Source organism: Parus major, chromosome Z (genome assembly GCF_001522545.3).
Source record: "Parus major isolate Abel chromosome Z, Parus_major1.1, whole genome shotgun sequence".
Classification (NCBI taxonomy): domain Eukaryota; kingdom Metazoa; phylum Chordata; class Aves; order Passeriformes; family Paridae; genus Parus; species Parus major.
This window is the reverse complement of record NC_031799.1, coordinates 42,351,531-42,376,145: the sequence shown is the minus strand read 5'-3', so window position 1 is coordinate 42,376,145 and position 24,615 is coordinate 42,351,531. Positions and strand designations below refer to the sequence as shown.

The 24,615-nt window shown below is 36.5% G+C and overlaps 1 protein-coding gene across 1 annotated transcript in view; it reads left to right on the top strand.

Moving 5' to 3' along the window:
* Positions 1-24,615, top strand: part of ADAMTS19 (ADAM metallopeptidase with thrombospondin type 1 motif 19) — a 137,902-nt gene that overhangs the window by 54,714 nt on the left and 58,573 nt on the right. The window contains exon 8 of the mRNA XM_015615418.3: positions 16,451-16,556. Coding sequence (XP_015470904.1) covers positions 16,451-16,556 — 106 coding nt within the window. The remainder of the gene's footprint in view (positions 1-16,450; positions 16,557-24,615) is intronic.

Genomic DNA, 24,615 nt, shown 5'->3' with positions numbered 1-24,615 from the left:
AGCTGTGAGCACTTAAAAATACTTTTCATTGTCTCCTGGATTTCACAACTTCAGTACTCATCTTTTATGGTTTTTTAATATGAAAGATATAAAATCATGTAGGTTGGAGCTGTAAATAATCATGCATCGATAATAAGTTTCTCTATATGCCATAAAGCTCTGGATTAGTTTGTATAAAGAGTTGTTCTTCACTTAATGTATCATCCATACAATTAAGTTTTAAAAATAAAAAAGTAAAATATGCTGTCACACATTAAAATTAAAGGCATTAAGATATATGGCTGTAAAATACCTGTTTTCTGCCTAGCCATCCATTTTGCTAAAATTAGTGTTGTGTTCAGGTCTTCATAGATATGCTTGTGTGTAGTATCTTTATCCCTTCAAAAGAAAATTTTGCAAAGTTATGCATGAATAGTCAACTTTATACAGTGTCGTGCACTAGAAAATCCTGGTGTTTTCTAGTGGAAATGTTTTCAGAGCAATATTTTCGGAGACCAGGCAGCTCCTTGAAATTAATGCATCAGTTTCTTTGTCCTGTAACTGTATAATGGCAGGCGGAAAAACAGTGTAATGGAATTAGATAGCATTTGTTTTAAGAGTGGGATTGGAAGTCAGTGCTCCATAAATCCTTTAACTGAGGAGGAGACAAAAAGAGCTCCATATTTATGGAGAGAACTGCGGATGATGTATTCAACTGCATCTAACTTGTCAAAACACAAGGAAAAGTGCTCCACAAATGGTAGCAGAATAGAACAGAGGGAATGGGGCAAGTCTCACTCTTCATTTAAATATCTTTGGGAAGACTTTCAGTTTGGATCTGTTTCATAGCTCCTTTTTGTGACATTTAAGTGGCAACAAAACCAAATTTTGTAGGTTGTTTTGAGTCTATACTGAAGTTTTTATGTTCTCAGGATGATAGTACCTCCTACACTGAATAAACCATTGAGTCTTCCTTTACTCTGATTGCTCAAGCAGGGATTAATGCTACAGTCTAGTTCTCAATTACCTTGCATCTTGCAGACTTTGCAAAGGTCATTTAAATAATGCGTACCCTGGAAGAAGAAAGACCTGATGCTCTCAGTCTATTCAGCTTGCTTTCATTGAACTCATCATACCAACAAACTCCAGGAATTTGTGAGCATTGAGTTTGCAAGAGCATTGAGACATGGACTTGAAGAAACCCATCAGATTGCTCCATTGATCAGTTAACACTGACTCTTACTGGGGCAGCACAAACACTTTCATCATGGGTGATAATACAGTATGGAACAAAATAGTCTTAGTTATACCAATGTAGACAAAATACAGGATTAATATCTGCAGATAACAATAGTAATTTGAAATCAAATTATTTTAGCTGAAAAGAGGCATGGTAGAAAACTCTTCTCAAGATAGTTTTTCCCCTTATTCTCATTTATCAAAAGATGCTAGCTAAGCTATGCATCGATATCTGGTCCTTGTTTTCTGTATAAAGGAACAATTGGCTATTCAATTCACATTTCCTGTAAGATGTGCTAGTACTTTCTGCTATAAGCAGCCCCAAGATCAGTCACTTTCTTATAGTGCATCTCTCTCTTAGTGAAACAAAGTACAGTTTCACACAAAAATCTTAAATGGTTCAAACTTCACAAGCTTTGGCCATAGAGTAGTACATTATGCTAAAAATCAAAGGAAAACCAGACTACTATTCCCTTTCAATCCTACTAGGTCCCCCTTGTCTCACATAAAAGAGAGAGCACCACATTAAATATTAGAAAAAAAAATCCTGAATATTGTCTTTAAGCGTGATCTCAGCAACAGTAAAATAATCACTTCCGTATCACTGTTGAGTGTATCATAAAAACATGAAAAATATTTTCACTCAGGTTGCAGAAAATGAGGGAATGTTTTACTGAGCTGAAGCCCTGTGTGTCAAGGAACAATTTTATGTTTCTGTAACAGTGTGTCATTTCCACAAGATTGGTATAATAAAATAAGTTGCAAAAGAAAGCAAGACAGTCTTGTTTTCTTTATAGTTTGTTGCAAGAAGCAAAATAGGTCTGAATAATGTATTGTAGTGTGAAAATGATGTGAGCAATTTCACACTGGTTTTTTGCATGGGGGATGATACCAGCCATCTTCCAGGAAGAATGCATCTGAACTAAGTTACAGGAGAATCAGCTTAATAGGGTATCAAGGCTGTAAATCTTTTAAGACCAGGAAAAGCACTGGTGATATATTATCAGTAGATCAAATTGGTAAGGGGAATTGATGTTGCACAAGCCTGGGAAACATATTCAGGAAAAAAATGATTTGATGGAATGAGACAGGAGGTGAATTCAAAGGCGTTGCAATGTGTGTAGATATACAGAACATGGGGGCAGCTTTAGCAGCTGCACATTTTGTAAATGTGAGAACTGAAACCCGGATGTCAGGAAAGCAAGAAGAGAGATGAGCACCTGGGTGAATATTTTCAGTAGTTGGACGGAGTGACATAATACTTAATTATTTCCAGTGTATATTTTACTCTGTGATGCTAATATATTTTGATCCAAGTGTATAGAGTTGTAGACTTGAAGTATTCTAAACTATGTTAAAGTGAACTCACACTGCGCAGCAGTGGAAGCAGTTCCGAAATCTAATTGTACCATCTTGTGTTCCAGGACTACATTTTTTATGGGGAGAGTCAAATTTTTTCAGAAGCAGAATCAGAGACAAGAGAGAGCTATAAACATACAGCATTTGCATTAAAATAGGAGTGCAATAAGTATTTTCTACTTTTTTTTTCTTTCTATTTACAAATAACAGAGGATGTTAAATCTTGAAATTATATATGCACTTAAGTTTTAAGGCCAGCGCAATCTTTTGTTTCACAGAAGTGATGTCAAATTTCCATTTGGAAAATAGAGACTGCCTCAGAATTGATCTTGAAAACTAGGGTTTTAAAGCCCCTGAATAGTCCCCCTGGAAGTCTAAAACCTACACTTATGTCAGCATTTTCATCAACATGCTGTTTCTGTGCACTGTGCTTCCTACTGCCATATGCTAGGGCCCATGACATCAAATTATAAGACTTATTTAAAAAATACTTTAAAAGAAAATGTTGGGGTGTTTTAATGTCTTCCAGACCTTTAATGTATTTTTTAATTGACCAAACCTTTATGTACGTTATTTTTATAAAAATATATTTAAATAGTGATTAAATTAAAAAATAAAAAGGTAATTTAAATGACTGGCAGCAGCAAGAAAGCACCTGAGAGCAAGGCTGTAAGAAATTACTAGAAAGGGCTGTCTTCATCAAAGATGGTAGTTTGTCTTTCTTCTTGGTAGTAGGTATTTCTACTGTGTTTTCTTGTACTCTGGTATTCTTGGCAAACTAAAATTTCACTTGCCTTTTTGACAAAGGTGCCTTCCTTTGAACTCAGACTAGAAGCTGTTGTTCCTATTTTCCCTTCACAAGTCATACTGTAGGAGAAACTTCAGTTTACAAGCCTCTAAAACATTTTGCACAATTATACTGGGCTAGAATATGAACTTGTTCTCTCTTTTTGTTAGAATTAACTCTTTTAGGATACTAGTCCTAATAAATCTATGCCTTCTAGTTCTTACAGACTTCTGAATGGATAAATAAGTCATCCAACACTAATCAGTCTGTTTAAGCATGGAAGATTTGTTCCCATGTATCAGGTGTTTTATTTCTAAAAAAGTGTTCTAGAAGGAAAAACACAGGTCTCATAATACTTTTTTTTTCCTGTTATCTGTTTTTGCAATGGGATATCTATTTTTAAATGATCTGAGGAATAATTTGTGTCTTAAAAGAAGAATTCTTTAATTCTTCTAATTTAAGAACTTCAAGGAGAATTTTGACTCTCAAGAACTCCTCTAACAAGCTTTTGTGTGGCGCTATTAGATATTAGATGCAGATAGCCACCTGCATATTCCCATGTTGTGTTCACAGTGGTCCCACTTGCTTCCTGATAGTTTCAAGAGGTACTGCATGCTCTGATATGAGATTAGTTTCTGATTAGCAACTGAACGGAACTTGACTCAAACTGAAAACAAGGAAGAGAACATATTTTAGAAAAGACTAGTTCTGTGTGGATGCTGTATAGAACAGTATTACTTTTTCTTCTATATTTGAAAAAATATCCTTTGTAGGGAGCAATGAAAATGCATGAGGGTGAGAATTCTATAACCAGGTATTCCATATGGGGAGGGTTTAATGTTTAAAACAAAATGTACTTACCTGAAGACATTTGATGTTATGTGGGATTTTGATTTTAGCAGAATGATGTGGCAGTATACTGAAATCAGTGTAAGCCATTCTGTACCTGTTGCAGTGTACTGTGGGATCACAGTACAAATTTCATTCTCACTATTGGCCCTCATATGGTCATTGTCATGATGCTGAGCATCCCCTGGTGCTGGGAAGGAATATGCATATTAAAGCCTGCTCAAGCCCATTGCTCTGTTCAAAGTTCATTTTGTCAGTTATTCAGTTTTTATTCTGTTTTGGGCAGAGCTACAAATGCACTTACCCCTTGCTGGGCTAGCTAACTCAGGAAACCATTCACACTCTTTTGATTAACTCAGGGATAAATATTTCCGTAAACAGTTAATCCATTGAACTGATAAAGGCATTTATCTAAAACTGGCACTCCTGTCCTTCTTGGGTTCAGTTTTCTTTGCAACAGCTGTGGTCAGTCATTCCATACAGTCTTTGCTCAGCTTCATAAGTACATCACCCTTGCCCACCACACCTCTTTTAGGGGTCTACTGCTCAGAAATCAAAAGGTAATTTTTTTTTTTATTAATAAACAGGTATATTTAAGATAAGTAGATTTGGGGAAAAAAAAGGAAGATGGACTAAATAAAGATCAAAAGAGAAGAAAAAGAAAAGTGAATATATGTGAGCGTGCAGAAGTTTAGAGACAGTCAAATGAATAAGATACAGCCTTCATACCATGTACACCTTGTAGCACTATGACAAGTGTAAGTGTCAGTCTGGAGTAGTGATGCATGTGGTCTCAAGGGCAAAGAAGAAATGGGAAGTGTATGCTTTGGTTTATGTATTTCCCAGACATTATGATGATCCATTCATAGCAGTCTTTCCTTAGGTGCTGTGTGGGAAAGCCTGACTGCCAAGAAACATTGTCACATTGCCCACCTTTAAAGAAAATGTAATTGTAGAACAAGTTATAAAACAGAAAGCAAGTTTGAATTGTTAAAATTACTTCCTATGGTGTACTGCAGTGTTCACTGTCATCATTTCACCATTTTGTGGAGTAAAAAAGGCTTTTGTTGGTGTATATAAACAATTTTATGTTAGGAAGTAGGCCCAAACACATGATCTGTGGCATATGAGAATCATTCAAAGGAAGCTGCCTATCTGTCGTGTCTGTCCAATGCATCAGTGAAAAGCATATCCTCAAGATTAATTTACTTATGCATGTATTTGGTAAGAGCTGTTCTCATGCTAAGCTTGAAACCTGTTGCTGGTTCTTTAAGTAACAAACTTTCCTGTCACTTTATTGGGAATGGCGTAAAGAACAACACAGACCCTTTCATGGAGTTGAACTGGAGAATTTTCTCTCAGTTTATTACTTTGGGTCTTTTTTGTAGACCGATACATGAAAAGTAAAGAAAAGAAAACTCTTATTGGTTAGTAAACTAACACATCACCATCAGTGGTCAGTGAGGTACACCACCCCTCGACCTTCTCTTGCAAGAAAACAAGGAACAGACAAACAGCACCTGCAAGGCTGTTTTCTATCTCTGAGGATTGTTTTAATTCCTCCTTATGAATTGCCAGGCCACTGTCCCAGGCAAGACTGAGAAAGCTATGTGGCCTGCAATTTCCACAGGCACCATGCTCCCTGCTTCACAGGTAGCATCCATACTTTCCCTTTACTAGATGAGCATCATTCGGTTTTGTTGCCAAATAAGTGAGGTGTCTTCAAAGTCACATCTTTTTTGATTGTATAGAACAGTTCCATGAAGCCTTCATAAGGCACTCTTATAATTTACCCAGGTAATTTAAGGACTGAAAGTCTTTATTGTGTAAGGCCTAACAATAGACATTTCTACTTCTGTCCAAATGTTTATTTTATAAATTTTGATCAAGGTTCTTATTAATTTTCTATATCATAAAACAAACATCAGAAAAGTTGCTCATGAAAATTATGCCATGAGGAAGTTAAAGTAAACTATTTAAATTTCTTAGAAGATTGAGTTACTTCTTAGAAAGGTTACATTTGGTTTTTCTTTCATATTAATAGCATGAGAAAATATGAAGCAAAGAAAATTTTCATTGCATAGAACTTCATATCCATTTTTTCATATTTTCTTCTGAATAGAATCATTAAAGACCTCATCAACAGTAATTATATAAAGCTATTCAGGTTGGGTGTTTTTTTTCTCTTTCTAGATTACAGAAAGAAGGTTAAATGAGGAGAAAAGGAAGTTGTGACTTTCCCAAATTTATTACTTTCTGCTTTTCATTTAACTCTATGCAGTTTTCTTTTCCATCTATGTCTTTTCCTATTTATGCATATTTTTATGGACAAGTTTTCCACTTGGTGATGCCTTAAAAAAAAAAGGAAGCAATTAAAAGATTTTAAAAGTATGCTGACTGTACTTTTTGACCATGTTATAGTGTGTTATGTATGGTGTTCAATATTTTCCTTTACATTTGAAAGAATTTTTTATATGTGGCTTAAAATTTAAGAAAGAAGACATGGGAATTATTTGTCAATTTTTACACTAGAAGAAAGTATCCTTGAGTTCAGAGGTGCCTTGCTTCCTAAACTCTTTCAAATAGTGGTAGCCTGCATATGCTTTCATATGGTTGGAAGCATTCTGGATAGTTTAGTATAAAACTGACAATAAGAATTTTTCAGATGTCAAGGTACTGAAAAGGAAGTGAAAGAGAAGACGGAAGTATAGACAAAATAATGCATATTAAGGAAAATATTAATAGTCTTTAGCCTATATGTGTGAAGTTATGGACTTTGCTGCCACTGAGGGAAGAAGTCAGAGAATGGTAAGGGACAGTTCTCCAAAAATCCCAGAATTGTTAGGTTTGGAAGGGACTTCTGCAGATCATCCAGTCCAATCCCCCTTCAGAAGCAAGTTCACCTAGAGTAGGTGAAAAATAAACACGTCCATGTGGGTTTGAATGTCGCCAGAGAGGGAGACTCCACAACCTTCCTGGGCAGCCTGTTCCAGTGCTCTGACATCCTGTAATGATTTAGATCCACTAATTTCAGTTTCCCAGCCAACACACTAAATAATGTGGAGGGTTTTAGCACTAACTAAAATTACCTGGGCACGTATTCATTCTTTACTGTGACATATGGATTAGGAGATAGGTAAAACAGGCTTAAAACTTAAAAATAATAAAGAAACTTTATTAACAGGACTACAAGAATAAGAAATATCAGAATAAAACCTCCAGAAACCTTTCCTCCTCCTCCCCAACTTTTTCCTTTCCCAACTGACCATGTGGAGACATAACCTGGGATGGTAAAGCAGGACCAACTATACAATAGACTTTTCATCAGTCCTTGTACGGAGAGGAGTTTTCTCTCGTCATGCCATTGAGACTTCTCCGAAAGAAACAGTTCTCTCATGGCTTTTAATTTCTATGAATAGGAGCTGCCCAGGAAGAAATTCTGCCATTTTGACATTTTCTCCTATTTTCACACCACTCCGAGGTGCGTTCATGGGCCATGAACTCATGGGGTATTATCTTAAGGATGAGTTATTCTAAGGCAAAGGTTCTCTCCATCTGTCTCTGTGTTCATCTCTGAGAACAGAGGTTTTCTTCTTCTCTTCCTGGGGGCAAAGGGTCTTCATCAGCTCCCATCTCTCTGTTCAAGCGTCTCACGGGATCATCACTATTCCAACATCTTCTTGGCTTCATGAATGGCTACCTTTGCTAAGATCTACAGCTTGAATAGTTCATTCCCCTATACTGTTTCATGAATTAAAGGACATATTTCAGTATATCATTGTACATCTCCATGGCCCTGCCGAAAGAATATTTTGGCCCTGTTCAGCATTTCCTCATTCTCCTTCTATCTCAGGCTTGACTCCGTATTTTTCTGACCTTGATGTTTTCATGTCGTCTTTTACATGTCACTCTGTCCTTTTCTTGCCCTGAAGAGAGGAGCAAGGTCAGCAGGTCTCATCTGTGTAGTGAAAGGCTTAAATCTTTCCCAATCTGTGGCAGTCACAGTGGTGCTTCCCTCAGCCTGGCAGCTGCTGAGAGGAGTGGTCAGTCCTCAGCCTGGAGCCATCGGTGCAGACCAGCGGGGAGGTGGGATGGTTTTTTTTTTTGGTGTCAGCAAGTGTCAGCAGCCGTAGCCTGGCCCAGCCTGGGGCCAGGGCCCCACAGCCTCCATCCCCTGCCCAGGAGCCACTGGGGTTCAGCCTGGTGCCCCACCACAGGGTGCACAGGCTATGGGGGAGTGGGGCTGGCCACATCAGAGCTCCAATACCTTATAAGGCCAGAAGCAAAAGAGAAAGAGGTTCCTGGGCTTGGGTTTTTAAAAGGTGGCATTCACAGGGGCAGATCTGCTTTTCAATGGTGCAAAATGTTGTCAGTTCTCAGAATGAGACAGCTATTGGCCTGTCTCAGGCACAGGGGAAGATCCCAGCAGCTTATCTCAAAGAAATCACTTCTGTGAGTGGTCTTACTTCTTTCCCTTAATGTTGATTAATGTCAAACTACCACTCATCCTCAATGTAAGGAAGATTTTCCTCATGTTGAGGTGGAATTTCTTATGTTTTGGTTATGGTCATTGCTTCTTATCCTGTCACTGTGCACCTTGGAAAGAGTCTGGCACCATCTCTTGGCACCTGCCTTTGAGATATTTATATTCACTTATGATATTCCCTCTCAGTCTTCTCTTCTCCAGACTAAACAGGCCCAACTCCTTCAGTCTCTCCTCATAAGAGGGATGCTCCAGATCGCAAGTCACATCTTTGTCCTCCACTGAACCCTCTGCAGTAGCTCCTTGTCTTCTTTGGGGCCCAGAACTGCACATGGCTCTCTAAACATGGCCTCACTAGAGCCAAGCAGATGGGCAGGATCACTTCACTCAGCCTGCTGGCAATGCTATTCGATGTACCCATGATACTGTTGGTCCTCGTGATCAGCTGAGTAAACTGAACATTAGGACCGACGAGGAAAGAACAGAAATCCACAGAAAAGTCATTATGTTGGTCTGCTATTAACCCATCGTACAATAGTCCTTCTGACTATAACCTGTTTTGTCTGAAAGACTGTAGCAGAACAAGAGTAGGTAAGGTAGCAGTGGGACATAATATTTCAAATACATGTAAACAGCCTCTGCTGGAGTTATCTAGTGATAAATTCACTAGATCTTCTCAGTTGATCATTGCAGTTGCTGACAGAGGTGTAGGAAGGCATAAATGACTTTGAATAGTTGAATAGAATTTTGCATTTATGTTAGAATACCCCCTCTGCAATCTTCATAAGAAGCAAAATATATACTGTTGCAGGCTACTACACTCTGATGTTATTTGCCATAATAGGTTATGGGCCCAGGTAGATGCAGGTAAGAAGGAATACCCAAATTCAGAGAATAAGTACTTTGTTGACTGTTGAAGTTGACAGTACTGATGCAGACAGCCTTTAGCTCAGGTCACCCTTACATCCCTTGTCAGCAAAGGCCAGGAATGGGCAGCTGGGAAAATCTACTTATTGTCTCCTCTGTGTATTCCATCTTGGAAGAAATGTTTTCCATGTGGGCTGCATTTTAGAAGAAAACTAGGATTTTACAGTACTTTTGCCATCCCATCCTTATCATAGCATCTTAGAGGCCTGTGGACTCTTCAGACATTACAAAACTAAGAACCTAAAACTGTATAAACACACAATCAAAATATATTTTTGCAATTATGGCATGCATACATACTCTCCATTTTTAGTCTTTTTCCCTGCTCTAAGGATTAAAGTGCAGCAGTTTGTTTCAAGACATAAGTAAGCTTAATAGTCTATTCTGAAACATAAAATCACATACTTATTAATACATATAAATTAGTGCAGTTTTTGATGTTCTCCTGAAAGCATGGTTTTTCTAAGATGTACATAAATCATAAAACAACAAAAGACATGAATAAAATGTAAGTTACATTTGGGAATAATGCAACAGAAGATGATTTGGTTGTACCCTGTTATTTTCTCTAGTGTCTTGCAGTGATGTGTGTTTGTGAAGATATAACACACACAAATAGGTATATTTGTCCTCACTGTTTTATCTCTCACTTTAAACAAGAAAAACAAATATTCCTGGGCATTGCATTTTGTATTTGATATTTCTGATTGTTAACTGTCTTGTTTTGATTACTGCCGTGGTTAAGAGCTGCTGATTCACAGACAACTGACAGAACTTGTTTTTCCTGGAAGTCATCTGTGACTCTCTTCAGAACAGCTTGTGCTAATTAGACTTTGAAGTGCCAGCTTGGTGGAAAACTTTTTTCTCCTGCTTTTTAAGAAAAGCATCTGGTCTGCTAAAGAATTAATTCGTTAGATTGTAATCAAGTGCAGTTAAGTAATGTTTTTTATGCTGAGAAGTCCATTGCTTTACCAGTTCATTTTAAATATTTTTAAAAGTACTTTTTACTGTAAAATTTTTATTTGTGAATCAAAAGATTGTAGATGTACTTGGGCTTTAAATTATATTTCTGTTGTAGTGGCTTGTGAGCTTTGTGCACCACTGATAATGTGAAGGAAGATCATTCTATTGGAAGATCTGAGTAAACAGATAGCTAATACCATGACAAAAATCTTTGCTGTGTTTTGAAACCAAGGAAGTTCAAAGGAAAAGAAATTTAAGTGGGATAAGTAAGTAATTTGGGTAATTAGATTTCCAGAATATTAATTCTATTTTCACAGTTCTCATTGTAAATATAAAAGAAACATTTTCTTTTAGAAATGCAGTATTACAGTCCTACCTACATATTTTATGGGCACTGTGAGGAAGACCAGTGTTTGTAAGTTTGAAAGCATGTCTCTTAATGTGATTCTCTTTGGGGGCTTTTTTACTGTGGAGTTTTTGTTCCTGGGGGCATTGCTGACAATAGCCTTTTTAACGTAGGTAGTGGATTTATGTTACAGGCAGCTGGTCATGAATGAGTAGGTAAAGCTAGCAGACTTGTTCAGATGCTTTAGCTGGTGTGGTGTTAAGTGTAACATCTCTGTCAGCCGAACTAGAACTTTTCAACAGAAAGGGTGTAGATGTGCAACTAATTTGAAAGAGTAAGTAGTTTGGTGATTTGATGAAGATGTTCATTAACAAACAAGGAACTTTGTCATAGTTTGTAGAATGAAACACTCGTGTCTATGGGAATTACTAATAGCAGGAGTAATAAACTACTGCTATGACTTGGGGAAAAGTTCTACTTTTTTGAAGCAGCATTTATTTAATTTGGATATTTACATGTTTGATAAGAAAATTATAAGTAGTCACTTATGTGGTTCTTCTCAGGCACAAACCTACAGCTTTACTCTTTTAGTTGATGTGGCATGTATTTTCTTCTGAATTAACTTGAAAAAAAGTTATCCACAGAGAGAAGTAATTTGAATATATTACATTTGACATGTATTCAATCAAGTTTTCCTTTTTTTTTTTCCTTGTTTTGTTTTGTTTTAAAACATAGCTTTTTATAGATAAACAATCGGATCCTTCCTTACATTGTCAGTGAGATGAGGTTACTAATTTCTAGTCAATACTTACTAGATATTAAGTGTTTTAATTTGAAGCAGTGTGTTGAGGCTATGGGGTTCACTGGGAGTATGTTAATCAAAACAAGTGAGCAATTGTTCATTGACTTTTTGTGTTTTGGGCTTGTTTTTTTCTTGGTAGTTTTTTTTTGTTGTTGTTTTTTTGTTTTTGTTTTTTTTCTCTTAATGTCGATATAACCTTGGAGCAGTTCCAGCTGTGTTAATAAACCACAGGAAGCTGTAGTGAACATAAATATATTTAAAGAAGAAATTCTGTCTCTACCTAACACACAGACAACTAAGCAAAAGCAGCTGGTTACTGAAGTCAGTTTCTTTTCCACTACATGTGAAATTCATAATCAAAGACATGAGACTAGTTCGCAGCTAGTAGTTGGCTGATTTACAGCCAGCAGTTGCTGTTCAATGTGGCTTGCACATATGAGGTTGAAGTTGTTTAATAGGGGACAAGTCATAAAGCATTAATTGCTTTTGATGCTTTTGCACATTTCTAGAATCAGCAACCTAATTTAATCTCAGTGAAATTTAAATCTTATCTTTTGTCTGCCAAACTTAAAAAGTTCAAACATAATCTATTTTCTTCAAAGAATTTCAAATATGAAAACAGTTTTGGTGATATGTGAGGATTTATATGAGCATTACTTGAGTATTATATGAGCATTTTATGATCAATATATGAGTATTATTGAAAATTCCTAATAATCTTGACCACTTCTTTTGCAGAACAAGTATGAAAATTGAAATGTTCATAATTCTTACCAGCAACAAGTAGTGCTCATGTTGTATGGAAAACCTGCCATTTTATAGGTCAGAAGACAGTTAGGGATCTCCTTTTCCCTTGAGATTATCATACAGATCGTCCCTAGAGATTATCATACATAAATTAGAGATTATCATACAGTTTAAAGTACCGAGCATCGTCAGGAAGAGAGAGATTTGGAAACTGATGATCCCAGCAAGTAAGTTTTATCCAACTGAGAACAGCCATCAACAGTGTCATGACTGAGCTCCAGATGGCAACTAAACATCACACAGCTGCTTGCTCTCTCCTCACACAGTGAAATGGGAGGAGAGAATTGCAAGAATTAGAGTGAGAAAAGCAATGGATTCAGATAAAGTAGTTTCCTAACTGAAATAAAAAAACCCCCAGAAATAGCAATAATATTAATAATGAAAAGGAAAAAAACCAGAGAGAAAGAAAAGCCAAGTAAGAGAAATGATGCTGCTGAAAACAATTGTTCACCACCAACCAACCAAAGCCTGGCCAGTTCCTGAGCATCAGCCACCTGGCAGCACCCTCTCTAGTCTTCCTGCTAGGGAGAGCACAGGCTACAGGGTGTGGGGTGTCCTGTTCAGCTGTGATCATTTGTACTGGCTGTTCCTCTGCCAGTGTTAAGCCCAGCCCCAGCTTTCTTGATGGTGAGGTGGTGCCAGGAGGAGTAGAGGCCTTGAATCTATGCAACCACTGCTCATCAACAAGTGGCACCTCCCCATGTTACCCTCGCTGTTTCACACTGTAATGGTTTTTAGTACTAGCTAAAATCACCAGGGTACTTATTTTTTGATGTGAGATATGGATTACGAGAGGGGCGACACAGGCTTAAAAGTTAAAAGAAAATTTTATTAACAGGACTACAAGACTAAGAAACTAGAATAAAACCTCCAGAAACCTTTTCTCCCCCCACCCAAACTTTTTCCTTTCTCAACTGACAACGTAGAAACAAAAGCTGGGATGGTAAAGCAGCACCAACTATAAAATAGCTTTTTCAACAGTCTATGTAGGGAGAGGAGTTTTCTCTTGTCATGCTATGGAGACTTCTCCAAAAGAAACAGTTCTCTCGTGGTTTATAATTTCTACGAATAGCAGTAGCCCCGGCACAAACTCTGCCATCATGTTTTCCTCCCATTTTTACACCACTCAGGTGTGTTCATGGGCCATGAACTCATGGGGTATTATCTTAAGGATGAGTTATTCTAAGGCAAAGGTTCTCTCCACCTGTCTCTGTGATCATCTCTGAGAACAGAGGTTTTCTTCTTCTCTCCCTGGGGGCAAAGGGTCTTCATCAGCTCTCATCTCTGTTCAAGTGTCTCATGGGATCATTGCTACTCCAACATTTGCTTGGCTTCATGAATGGATACCTTTGCTAAGATCTACAGCTTGAATAGTTCATTCCCCCAGTACTTTTTTCATGAATTAAAGGAGCTATTTTTCAGAGCATTATTGTCCATCGTCATGGCCCTGCCAAAATAATATTTCGGCTTATTAGAGCATCTCCTCATTCTCCTTCTATCTGAGGCATGACTCTTACTGACCTTGATGTTTCATGTTGCTTCCTTACATGTTGATCACTCACATCTTTTTGTCTCCTTGGAGAGAAGATTAAAGTCTGCAGGTCTCATCTGTGTAGCAAAAGGGTTAAATCTGGCCCGAGCCACAGCAGGTATTCATGGTCTCGGATTTCAGCTTGGCAGCCACTGGGAAAGATGGTCCTTGGCCTGGAGCCGTCTGTGCAGGCCATGGGAGCGGGGGTGATATTGGCGAGAGGTCAGCAGCTGTGGCCTGGCCCAGCCTAGGGCTGGGGGCCCCCCTGGGAAGGGCTTTGGCCACCCCGCTGGGATGGGACCCGGAGGGTTTCCCAGGAGAAGGCAGTGCTGCAGCACAGCCCCCACCAGGGAGCCACTACCTGCGGCTGGTCCATCCACCCCTACAGGCCGCGGGGGAGCGGGGCCAGCCGCACCAGAGCTCTGATACCTTTCAAGGCTGGAAAGAAAAAGAACAAAGTTCACAGGTTTGGGTTTTTAAAAGGTGGTGTTCACAAAGGTGATATTACTTTTCAGTGGTGCCAAATGCTGTCAGTTCTCAGAACTGGCCAGCTGTTGGTCTGATCTCAATCAGAGAAGAAACTCCCAGCAGCCTCTCTCAGAGAAATCACTTCTGTGGGTGTTTTGTACTTTTTTCACTAAATGCCATACACACATACCCCAAACATAGTTCATTACTACCTACTGTGAGGGCAATTAACTCTATAACAGCCAGAGCCAGCACAGCAAGAAAAGTATTTCTGAATGTTTTGCATTATAACAAATTATCACTCTCATCACTTCAAAATATAGTAATGGGTTTTATCTGTCACAAGAGTGATTTTTCTGTTTTGTTGAACCAATTATTAAGTTCACCTATGATAGCTGAAGTCAGGACCCTGATATTTGCTTCTTCTGGTATTGTTACCAGCTGTATTTCTTCAAGCTCCAGCATTGAAAACCTTTCTATCTTTCTCAGTTTCATTCTCAAATCTTAAAAGAAGATGCATATAATTGTGGAACTACGAGGCACAAAATGGTTTTAGAAATGTTCCTGATTTTATTTCAGCCATTGTAGCATAACATTTTTGAAATAAAACATTCATTATAAGAGCATTTCTTCTATGATTTTTATTCACATAAATATAAGTCATACCTACATTTAACATTAGGTCTCATTCAAAGGACTGGGTTTATTTTGCCTAGACCTGATTTTGCTTTTTCTTTTGTTTCCCAGATGGCTATTCCCTGTTTTGGAAACAAATAGTAAAAGCTGAAATACTCTGCCTTATTCAAATTTAATTTGTTGTTATTTTGTTCAGTTCTGGACAACATTTTTTGTCAAGAGTTCAGTGTCCAAAAGCATTCAGCCAGTTCTTTTGAGGGAAACACTCAAAAGCTGGCAGAATAGTGATGGGGTTACTACTACTTGTGGATGAAGCGTTCTGCTCACAGACTGACAGATACTTGGACTGTAAGAAAAATGACTTATCTTATTAACTTGGAATGATAATTATGACTAAATTTCAAATACTGTCAAACATTTCAAACTTGACCTTTACATGCAAATATCCAGGAAACATGCTGAACCGGAGGGCACCATTCCATTGAAAGGAAGTTCCTGGGAAGAAGGCCAAAGACTTGAAATGGTGTTTTGATTGCTTACTCCAAATTTTCAAATGACGAACGATGACAATTGTCCCTGCTAAATGTGTTCGTGGTCTGAAAAATTTACCATTACCCAAATTAAGCTTCACATTCCTTAAGTTTTTACAGTTACAGACACTCTACTTTTAAAAAGCTGAATTTGAACTCAAAATCCTACTCTTAAGGCTTCATCAGGTTTTTTGAAAACTAAGGTATTATGTAGTAAAAGCATTATAGCCTCTACAATAAATATGTTTGACAGGCTGCAGTCTCCTATGAACTATTCCGGGACATCTGACTCCTCTAAACATTTTTAAAACCTTTAACATGCTGAATGCTTTATGAGTACTTAGTAGTGATAAATGTAGGGGCACTACTCTGTGCTTTGCACTCTATTCTAAGCCTGTCAGAGGAAATACCTGTTGAAACTTGTGCCCTGTTGTTGTAGACATTTATTTTCCTTTACAGCAGTACTGACAGTCATATATGTGTTCTATCACATCTCATTAAGGTACCAAGCAATACTTTTAAAGAATGCATTTCCTGTGCATTGTAGTCCATGTAATCACTACTGTGAGGTAATACTACCACTGGCTGCAAATTGAGTAAGTAAACATTTGTCAGATATCTGTTTATATACTTGGATGGCTCTCACCACAACAAGGTTTCTGTCTTGTTTGGGTCTAATTATGCCGTCATATATAAAATCAGTAATAGCAAAAAATAATTGAATGTGACGGTTGTGTTTTCTAGGTATCGCATACCTGAGTGGAATGTGCAGTGAGAAACGAAAATGTATAATTGCAGAGGACAATGGTCTGAATCTGGCTTTTACAATTGCTCATGAAATGGGTCACAAGTAAGTATGTGGATATTAAAACCTAGTATTCATTTGCATGTAATACTACTATGATTTGACTAATTTGATTGTATACTTCAGTTTTCCTTTCTTTCTATAAGGTGGGGATTTAAATTAAATGAAAAATTCAGAAAATACTGTTTCTCATAATAACAATAATAACAATAATAATAATAATAACAACATGTATTGATATATGGTATGTAGCTTAAGAAAATGTTTATGACTTGAAATAATACAAAAAGTCTTTGTAGCTACAAAATAAATGGATTAACTGGAAAGACTGCCATTGTCTAGGGAAAAACAGGTGCCCCAAGATGTTTTTTCGTTGCTGACTGTGGTATTGTGTAACAGATCCAACTCTAATATTTGTTGCCAACAAACATTTTAATGAGATCATAAGTTGGAAGAGCCCTTATTTAATTTGGCTTTCTCAGGATAGATTCCATGAAAGTGTAGAATAGTCATTGGTCATTGCCACATTAATACTGGTTTTCATCTTAGAAGAAGAAAATGGTAATGAAATGAAGATGAAGGTAACTGTCCTTCACAATTGGGCTGGATGTTTTTACTTAGTGTCAAATATTTTAACCCAAAGTGAAAAATTCTTATTTTGCAATAATAAAATCTGTTAATAAGAGTTGAACTTCATTCTTGGCCTTACTACTTATAAAGAAAAAGAAATAAAGAAGTCTTATTTTTAACTGAAATAAAAGAGAGGTATGTATTACTGTGTCATTTTTTTCTGCAGTGTCTGTGCCAGGTATTTGTGTATTTGTATTATAATGTTAGTTTCAGAGTGACAACAGAGAGGGGTGTTTTGCTAAATGTGTAGTTAGGTATCTTAGGAGAAGCACTTTTAATTAAAAGTGGCTTGGTTTAAATTTGGTCAGAGCTTTCTGAGAATGGAGATCCCAGCATCTAATACTGAAACATGAAGTAATTTGCAAGAAAAAGCAGGAAATTAAAAGACTTGTATTGATTTTTTTTTTTCTGGATGCAAAATAAGCAAATACAGAACAATTATATAAAGATTGTATCATGGGGTAGCTTTACCTTTAAGGCAGCTGAGGAGAGAGGGGAAGTTGGAGGTGCTGATGGCTGATGGGAGTTCTTCCTCCTGACCAATTATCAGTCATTTCCAAGAATTGACAGCAGATCTGACCATTAAAAAGTGAATTCAACTTGTAAACACCCCCTTAAGAAGTACAGACAGTGTTCTCTCGCAAGTATAAGTTGCTGCACGAAATAGATCTTTACTGTTTTGTTTTTTTTTTGCCATTTCGTAACTGCAGAAAAAAACTCCACGTTAATATAAGCCAGCCTGCTTGCATGATGGTTGTGATAAAGGAAAGATGTAAGAAGGAATTTCTGTTTTGTAGCTACATATCATTCTATTCCTATTTTTTGCTGTAGTTTTTTCTGGTATTGGAAGAGGAAATGGGTAGAGGATGAATTATTTTCTGTAAACTTATTCCTAAGACAGTAAACCAAGTATAAGGGGAAAGAAACAATCACTGAATGTGATCTGCAGATAAATTCACTGGTAAATTATAAAATTGTTTGAGACAGATATGATAATAACAGATATAAGTACTACTTTATGCCCAACACAATAAAAGTATTTTTAGAGAATAGAAACCTCTGCTGCAAAATTGGTGTATTTGAAAAAAGAGACATCTCAATCAACAAGAAATATAACATCTTATGCTCCCTGGTGATATGTAAAATTCTTGCAAGGTTATGGGTGGTGTGTTGGTTGTGCAGTAGCAAATTTGTAAATGTGGGATACTGATCTTAAAAAGTTTATGTGGTTGGGTTATAGTGGTAAGGTTTTGGTCTTGCAGCAGACTATCAAATCTATTTTTGACTTCCTAAGGTCTTCTAGATGCCAAGCAGTACATGAAACAAGGTAGACAGAGAAGCTCACTGTTGCTGCTAGCAGTTCTTCCAAGACTGCAGCACAGGTCAGGCTCTATAACTGTGTTACGGTTTTTTGTGAACTTGGAATATCTTCATGGCTTTGCATTGCTGTTGGACTTTGGAAGAGAAAGGAATTTGCATTATCTTCCTACAGGAATATGAAACTTATATTGCTTATATATAAATCTTGGGGGAAAAGAAGTTACAAGGCTACATATGAAATTTCCTAGGTTTCAAATCCTTTCATATTAACTCAAATAAACTTGGAAAAACAAATCATGATGGTATCCTAACCATCATATTCTCACAGTAGTAATGGCATTTGGATGTCCTGAGAGACATCCTCATAATTCTCTGTGGGTAATGTAATAGATTTTTTTTTTTACAGTGGAAATGAAGAATAAATCAAATCTTATGTCAATGTAAAAAGATTGATTGATTGAACCAGACATTTCTTCAAGAAATCCAAACTAATGAAGGCTTGTAACAAACCACATAGAATATAGGACTACCACAAAAATGAAGGAATAGGTAGCTGGAGATATATGAGCAGCTGTCAAAAAGAAAACCCACACAAACAAAAAAAAAAACCAAAAAAACCCCAACCAAACTCAAAAACAAAACCAAACCCAAACAAACAAAAACCCCACAAAAATCCAAAACCAATCCAAAACAACCAAACAAAAAACAAAAACAACCATCCCCCAGTGCAAAAGATGCAGAGGCATAGAGGCAAAGATCCCTGCTTCATGATGGATTCAGAGTCCTTAGCTTCCACAATCTGAAACAGAGTGGTCTTGCACCAAGGAGCATAAGGTGACATTTTAGAGACATTTGTTTTTTCTCCATGTCTCAGTTTGCCAGCCAGGCCCTGGCAATTGCATAGAAGACTTTAGAAGTAGTTGAAGCGTTGTGAAGAGACAATATAAAAATGTTTGAAGACAAACATTTGAATGTAGATCCTATTGGAAAGGACTTGAGCAGATGCAACTGTATCTAGAGTATCTCTTACAGAGATTTGTCTTGCTCATTCTTAAATGCCTCAGAAGCAGAGATTAAATGGTCACCATACAGATCAGTCATAAATAGTTCTTTCAACACATCATCTTTTCTAAAAAAAAATTCACTAAATCTTTTTGAATCTTGAGGTTATTTAACTACTGCCTTGGGGTTTTTTGTGTGTGATATCTGTAACCATTCTAGTTGCTCTTGTGAAGAGTCTTGTTCAGCAGCATAGAACCAAAAGCATTCTCAAAGACTTTGCTTCTTGAAGGATAAAGAAAAAACAATTTTTTTCCCTTCTGTACAACAAATATTATTCTTGCCTAAATTATTGTACAAATAGATTCAAAACTTGTGCAATATAGATGCTGTTGATTTTTGTTTTCTGCAAACAAAGACATTACCAGTTGTCATTGTACTGATGAATATAACGTTCTGATATGTTCCTTTAATTGAAGAAATTTTTCCTGATATCCAACTTGAACCTCCCCTGGCACAGCTTGAGGCCATGTTACATGGGAGAAGAGACCCTTATACTGAATACATTCTGATACATGGATATTTATTAAGTGTTGTGTTGTTGGGGTTTTTTTTGGTTTTCCAATTAAAAGAGAAATATTCCCTATGAAATACCATGTCAGACTAAACCTTACTTTGCAATATGAAATGTCTTCTAGCCTTGTGTATCTGAATGCAGGTGATATTTAATGACATTGAGAATTAATGTATGTCAACGGTTGATTTTTGAGCACTGTTTAATCAGTCATTAAAAATTGAATCACATTAATATATGTGGTTTTCTTAAACATATCCTATTTATTAAAATACATTTAATAAGCAGTTAGGCAATTACTGAATAAGGTCACATTACGAAGTAAAAACTAACAAGAGTTAGTGCATTATCTCTGTGTGAAGAACAGAGAGAAGAGTGAGAATTGCTGATACTGAGGTTAAAAAGCTACATGTGATTTTACTTAAATGATGGCTTTCTGTGGGTTATGATTTCTTTTAAAAGATGGAGAAATAAAGAATGGAAATAAATTTTTTGCATCTCAAAATACATTAATTAACAATTATTGGGTGCTCTAAATGTAGTTTAGAAGTTGTCTTAGACACTTAAAAGAGAGACTGGTGGAATTTTTCAGAATTAATTTTATATGCATCTGCATTCTTTTTCTGACAAACATTTTGTGAAATATGTTACTAAAATTCAGGATATTCTGAATTTTAGTACCACATATTTTGTAGAGCTGAATAGGGAGTCTGTAGAATTTGTAAATCACCTATTTAGTAGTTTATAAGCAAAAAGCATTTATTCTTCGTGAATATATTAAAAAGTTTTATGAAATGATGTGGAACTTGATAAGAGCTTTAAATGGAAGATAAGGAAATGCTAATGGAGAGTAAGTTATTCCCCGCATTTTTCTTATTGCTGTCCAAAGTGTGATCACAGAACACAATAAAATGCGTAAGAGTTATAAAAGCAAGGGTCTACCAGTTTTTGAAAATGGGTTAGTAATGTGAAATAAGGAATATCATTAAAGTAACTGGGAAAAAAGAGCTGTTTGGATCTTTATAAGGTTAAAGTAGAATAATACAACTGAACTTGTTTTCAAGGAGGAACAAGATTAGCACATGGAAAGAAAAGATATTAATTAGATTTGGTAGAATAGCTCCTTATAACTTGAAAATCACTTAATATAATGAAAATATAAGAAGCATGAAGGTTCTGATGAAACTGTGGACAGTAAGTTTAATTTTAATGAGGATCAGTAAATTAAAGCTTTTGATATGTGACTTTTGGTCTTGGATGTTCAAAGTATTTGTTGAGCATTTATTTTGTTCCCTCATTGTTCAACTGCCTTACCAAAGGATGAAACCTTACTTCATAACTGAATGAATATGCAGATAAACTACCCTCTGTTCACATTTTAATAACTTTTCTATCTTAAGAAGGAAGGGTAGTGAGGTTTAACAGGTTAGTGCATTGTTTTTCTCTTTCCTGAATACTTATCTGTGGAGTAAACTAAGTTAGAATTTTGAGTTTCTTACTTGTTACCAGGAACTTCTCAAAGGAGAGGGACTGGGGGATTCATTTGGAAAAAACATAGAGGAAGAAAACTATTTGTATTTGGTCAGTGACAGCAGTTATGAATCACTTTATGAACAATGAGAGTTCCTCCCCTTCCATATGCTTTCCCCTTTTCTGGGACAGATCACAAAGACAGAGTTTGTAATCCCTACTAACTCATGACAAGACTAGCTTGCTTTTGAAAAGTATCAATATTAGGAATGTAACTGGTGGTATCTGTATTAACAGAATAGACTTTTCATTCCTGAAAACAGAATTTGGATGAACAAGTCATTATTTAAATCCTACTGATTAAATTTCCTGCTTCCATAGGAGCTTTCTCTTCTTATGTGCATTAGTTGCCTTCTAGCCTTGCAGCATATTGTACTGCTCTTGAATAATTATTTGATGATATTTATTTTACATTCTGGAAAGCAAGATGATTTTGTTGTTTGTTTTTTTTTTAAGAATAAATCAGAAAGCAAAAAATTGACATGTATTGGGATGACATGTTAGGATAATTATTCCACTGATAATTAAGCTTTATTCAGTAGTGGCCATAATATTGCTCTGGGGTCCCATTCTTCTGGAGCTTCTGCTTCCCAGCATTCTCACTTATGTTATCAAGGGTCCCACAGTGTCAGTGAAGGCTGTGCTGGTAAGCTTTCCCTAAATAACCTTGCTTCCTTCTCTCTCCCATATAACTCCATAGGCTATTAGGGTATTGGGTAGAAGGTGCAGGGGAAATTCTTGTTATTGTGGGTTTATTCCAACCGCAGAGTTTGTCATTTCCCGTCAGTTGTTTCTTTCTTAATTTCTTCTGTTCTTTTTGACTAATGGTCTAAAGCCGCATTTCTCAGTCCAAGATACATGGATATGGATATTTATCTATCTGTAGGTACTATCAGAGATGTTGAGCTTTGACTGTTTTGGCTGGTTTTTGTCATTACTGAGTTCTCTGTTCAAATCAAAGTTGACTGAAATGTAGAGACGGGAGCCTAACTTTGAGTAAAACAGTTTGAAAAGTACAGCTACTCTTTGAAAAACTGAGCTTTGTAGTGATTTTAAAAATATATGCACAACAGATACAGACAATCATCTTTCCCATACATATATTTGTGTCATTACAGATTTACACAAAAATTATTATAATTCCCTGCTTTTTGTGCATAGCTACATAAAACATAGATATGCCTGGAGAAGAGGAGACTCTGGGGGGAGCCTATGGCACCTTTCAGTACCTAAAGGAGACCTGCAGTAGAGCTGGGGAGGGGCCTTTTACAAGGGCATGTAGTGATAGCACAAGTTTAAACTGAACGAGAGTAGGTTTAGATTAGATATTAGGAAGAAATTTTTTACTGTTAGTGTAGTGAAGCACTGGACAGGTTATCCAGAGAGGTTGTGTACTCCCCATGTTGAGCTGATCAAGACCAGGTTGGGTGGAATTCTGAGCACAACAAGGTCTAGTGGATGGTTCCCTGTCCATGGCAGTGGGTTTGGAACTAGATGATCTTTAATGTATTTTCCAACTCAAGCCATTCTATGATTCTGTGGTTATCTTATTTTTATATTATTTTTGTATTGTTTTACTATATGTGACATTTCCTATCCTATTTTTAAAACAAAATGGAAACTTTACAGGGAAATTTATCTATAAAGCATAGTATTTGTTTAATAAGAAACTGCTTTTTAATATTTGTTCTTAAGAAAGAAGGTAATATGCTTTTCTTTTTCCTTGATACTTATTTATTTCATGAAAATTAGTAGGAGGCTTTAGCTTTGTCTTGCATTTCAGCATTACATATTCTCTATTTCAAACATGCTTTATACAAAATCACCCTCGTATTTTCATTGCTGTCTTTCTGTTTTCCTCATAAGTCAGGAAAAATATTCATAAGGTAACTGTTCTAAACTGTTGTAGTTAAACTGGCAGTGCACTGAGTAGTCTTTCTATTTATTTATTTATTTTTTTACTGCTTTAATGAAGTGCAAAGTATAGATATTAGATACTCAACCATGCAAGTCCTTGAGATATCTTACATTCATTTTTCATGCTTTAGTGAGTAAGTTCTTTAAAAATTTATAGTCTCTTTCTTGCCTGCATCCATATCAAAGTAGACATCTTTGTTCCACAGTCGTATACTTACTCTGACTTGAATCTTACTGGGGACGTGGGTGTATCATTCCAGACTTCAGTGGCCTGAAAATTGTATAACAAAATACGTTTAAGATTAAAGATGATGGAAAATAATGAAGTCTGTTACATACTTCGCATTTCTGTTTACTTGCACTCAAAATGTTTCTAGTGTTAAAAACCATGGATAAAAAAAAATAATTCTTCTGATCCAGTTCTAATCACGGAAGGATCTTTGTTTTTCACAACACATCACTGTGATGCCAGGTAGAGATAAAGCATCACCAACATTTTGCTGATAGGAGGACAGCTGAAGAAACAGCTCAGGAAGAAATGAAGCACTGAGGCAGGGAAGAAGCACTGCATCAGCATTTTAGTAACTTAAAAAGATATGAATTTTTAAAAGAAATTTAGATTAGTCAACTTTTTCTCTGGCAAGGTATTAAGAGTTGTGTTTCTGCCAGGCTATACTTTTCCAGGATGGATTTATGTTAGATTTTCCTTAAGATAACATTTGTAAACTAAACAGTGTCCTTAGAGGACACTAAGTATAGCGAGCGTTCCAAAAAATTATGCACAGCCACAGAGGTTTTTTCGTGAGGCAAAGAAGCTTTTATTTTGGGGTTTTGTTAACTTTTTTATAAGTTGTTCTGATCAGGTCACCCTGATTGGTAGAAGGAACACCTCTCTCATCCCATTGGTGGGACAAGAGAGAAAACACTCCCAGAACATCTGCGTCTTGTCTTGGGAAAGTAAAACTTCATTTACAAGAAGAAAGAAAGAGAAAGACAGTTCTCAAAGACTTTCCCTTGGGAACAATCAGCTCCTGAGAGCTTGAAATTCTCTCAGGTTCAGAAATCATGTGTACAATTCAGTAACTGAAAAACATCCTACAGGATGCAAAGGCTTAATTGAGAGTCTGATACATT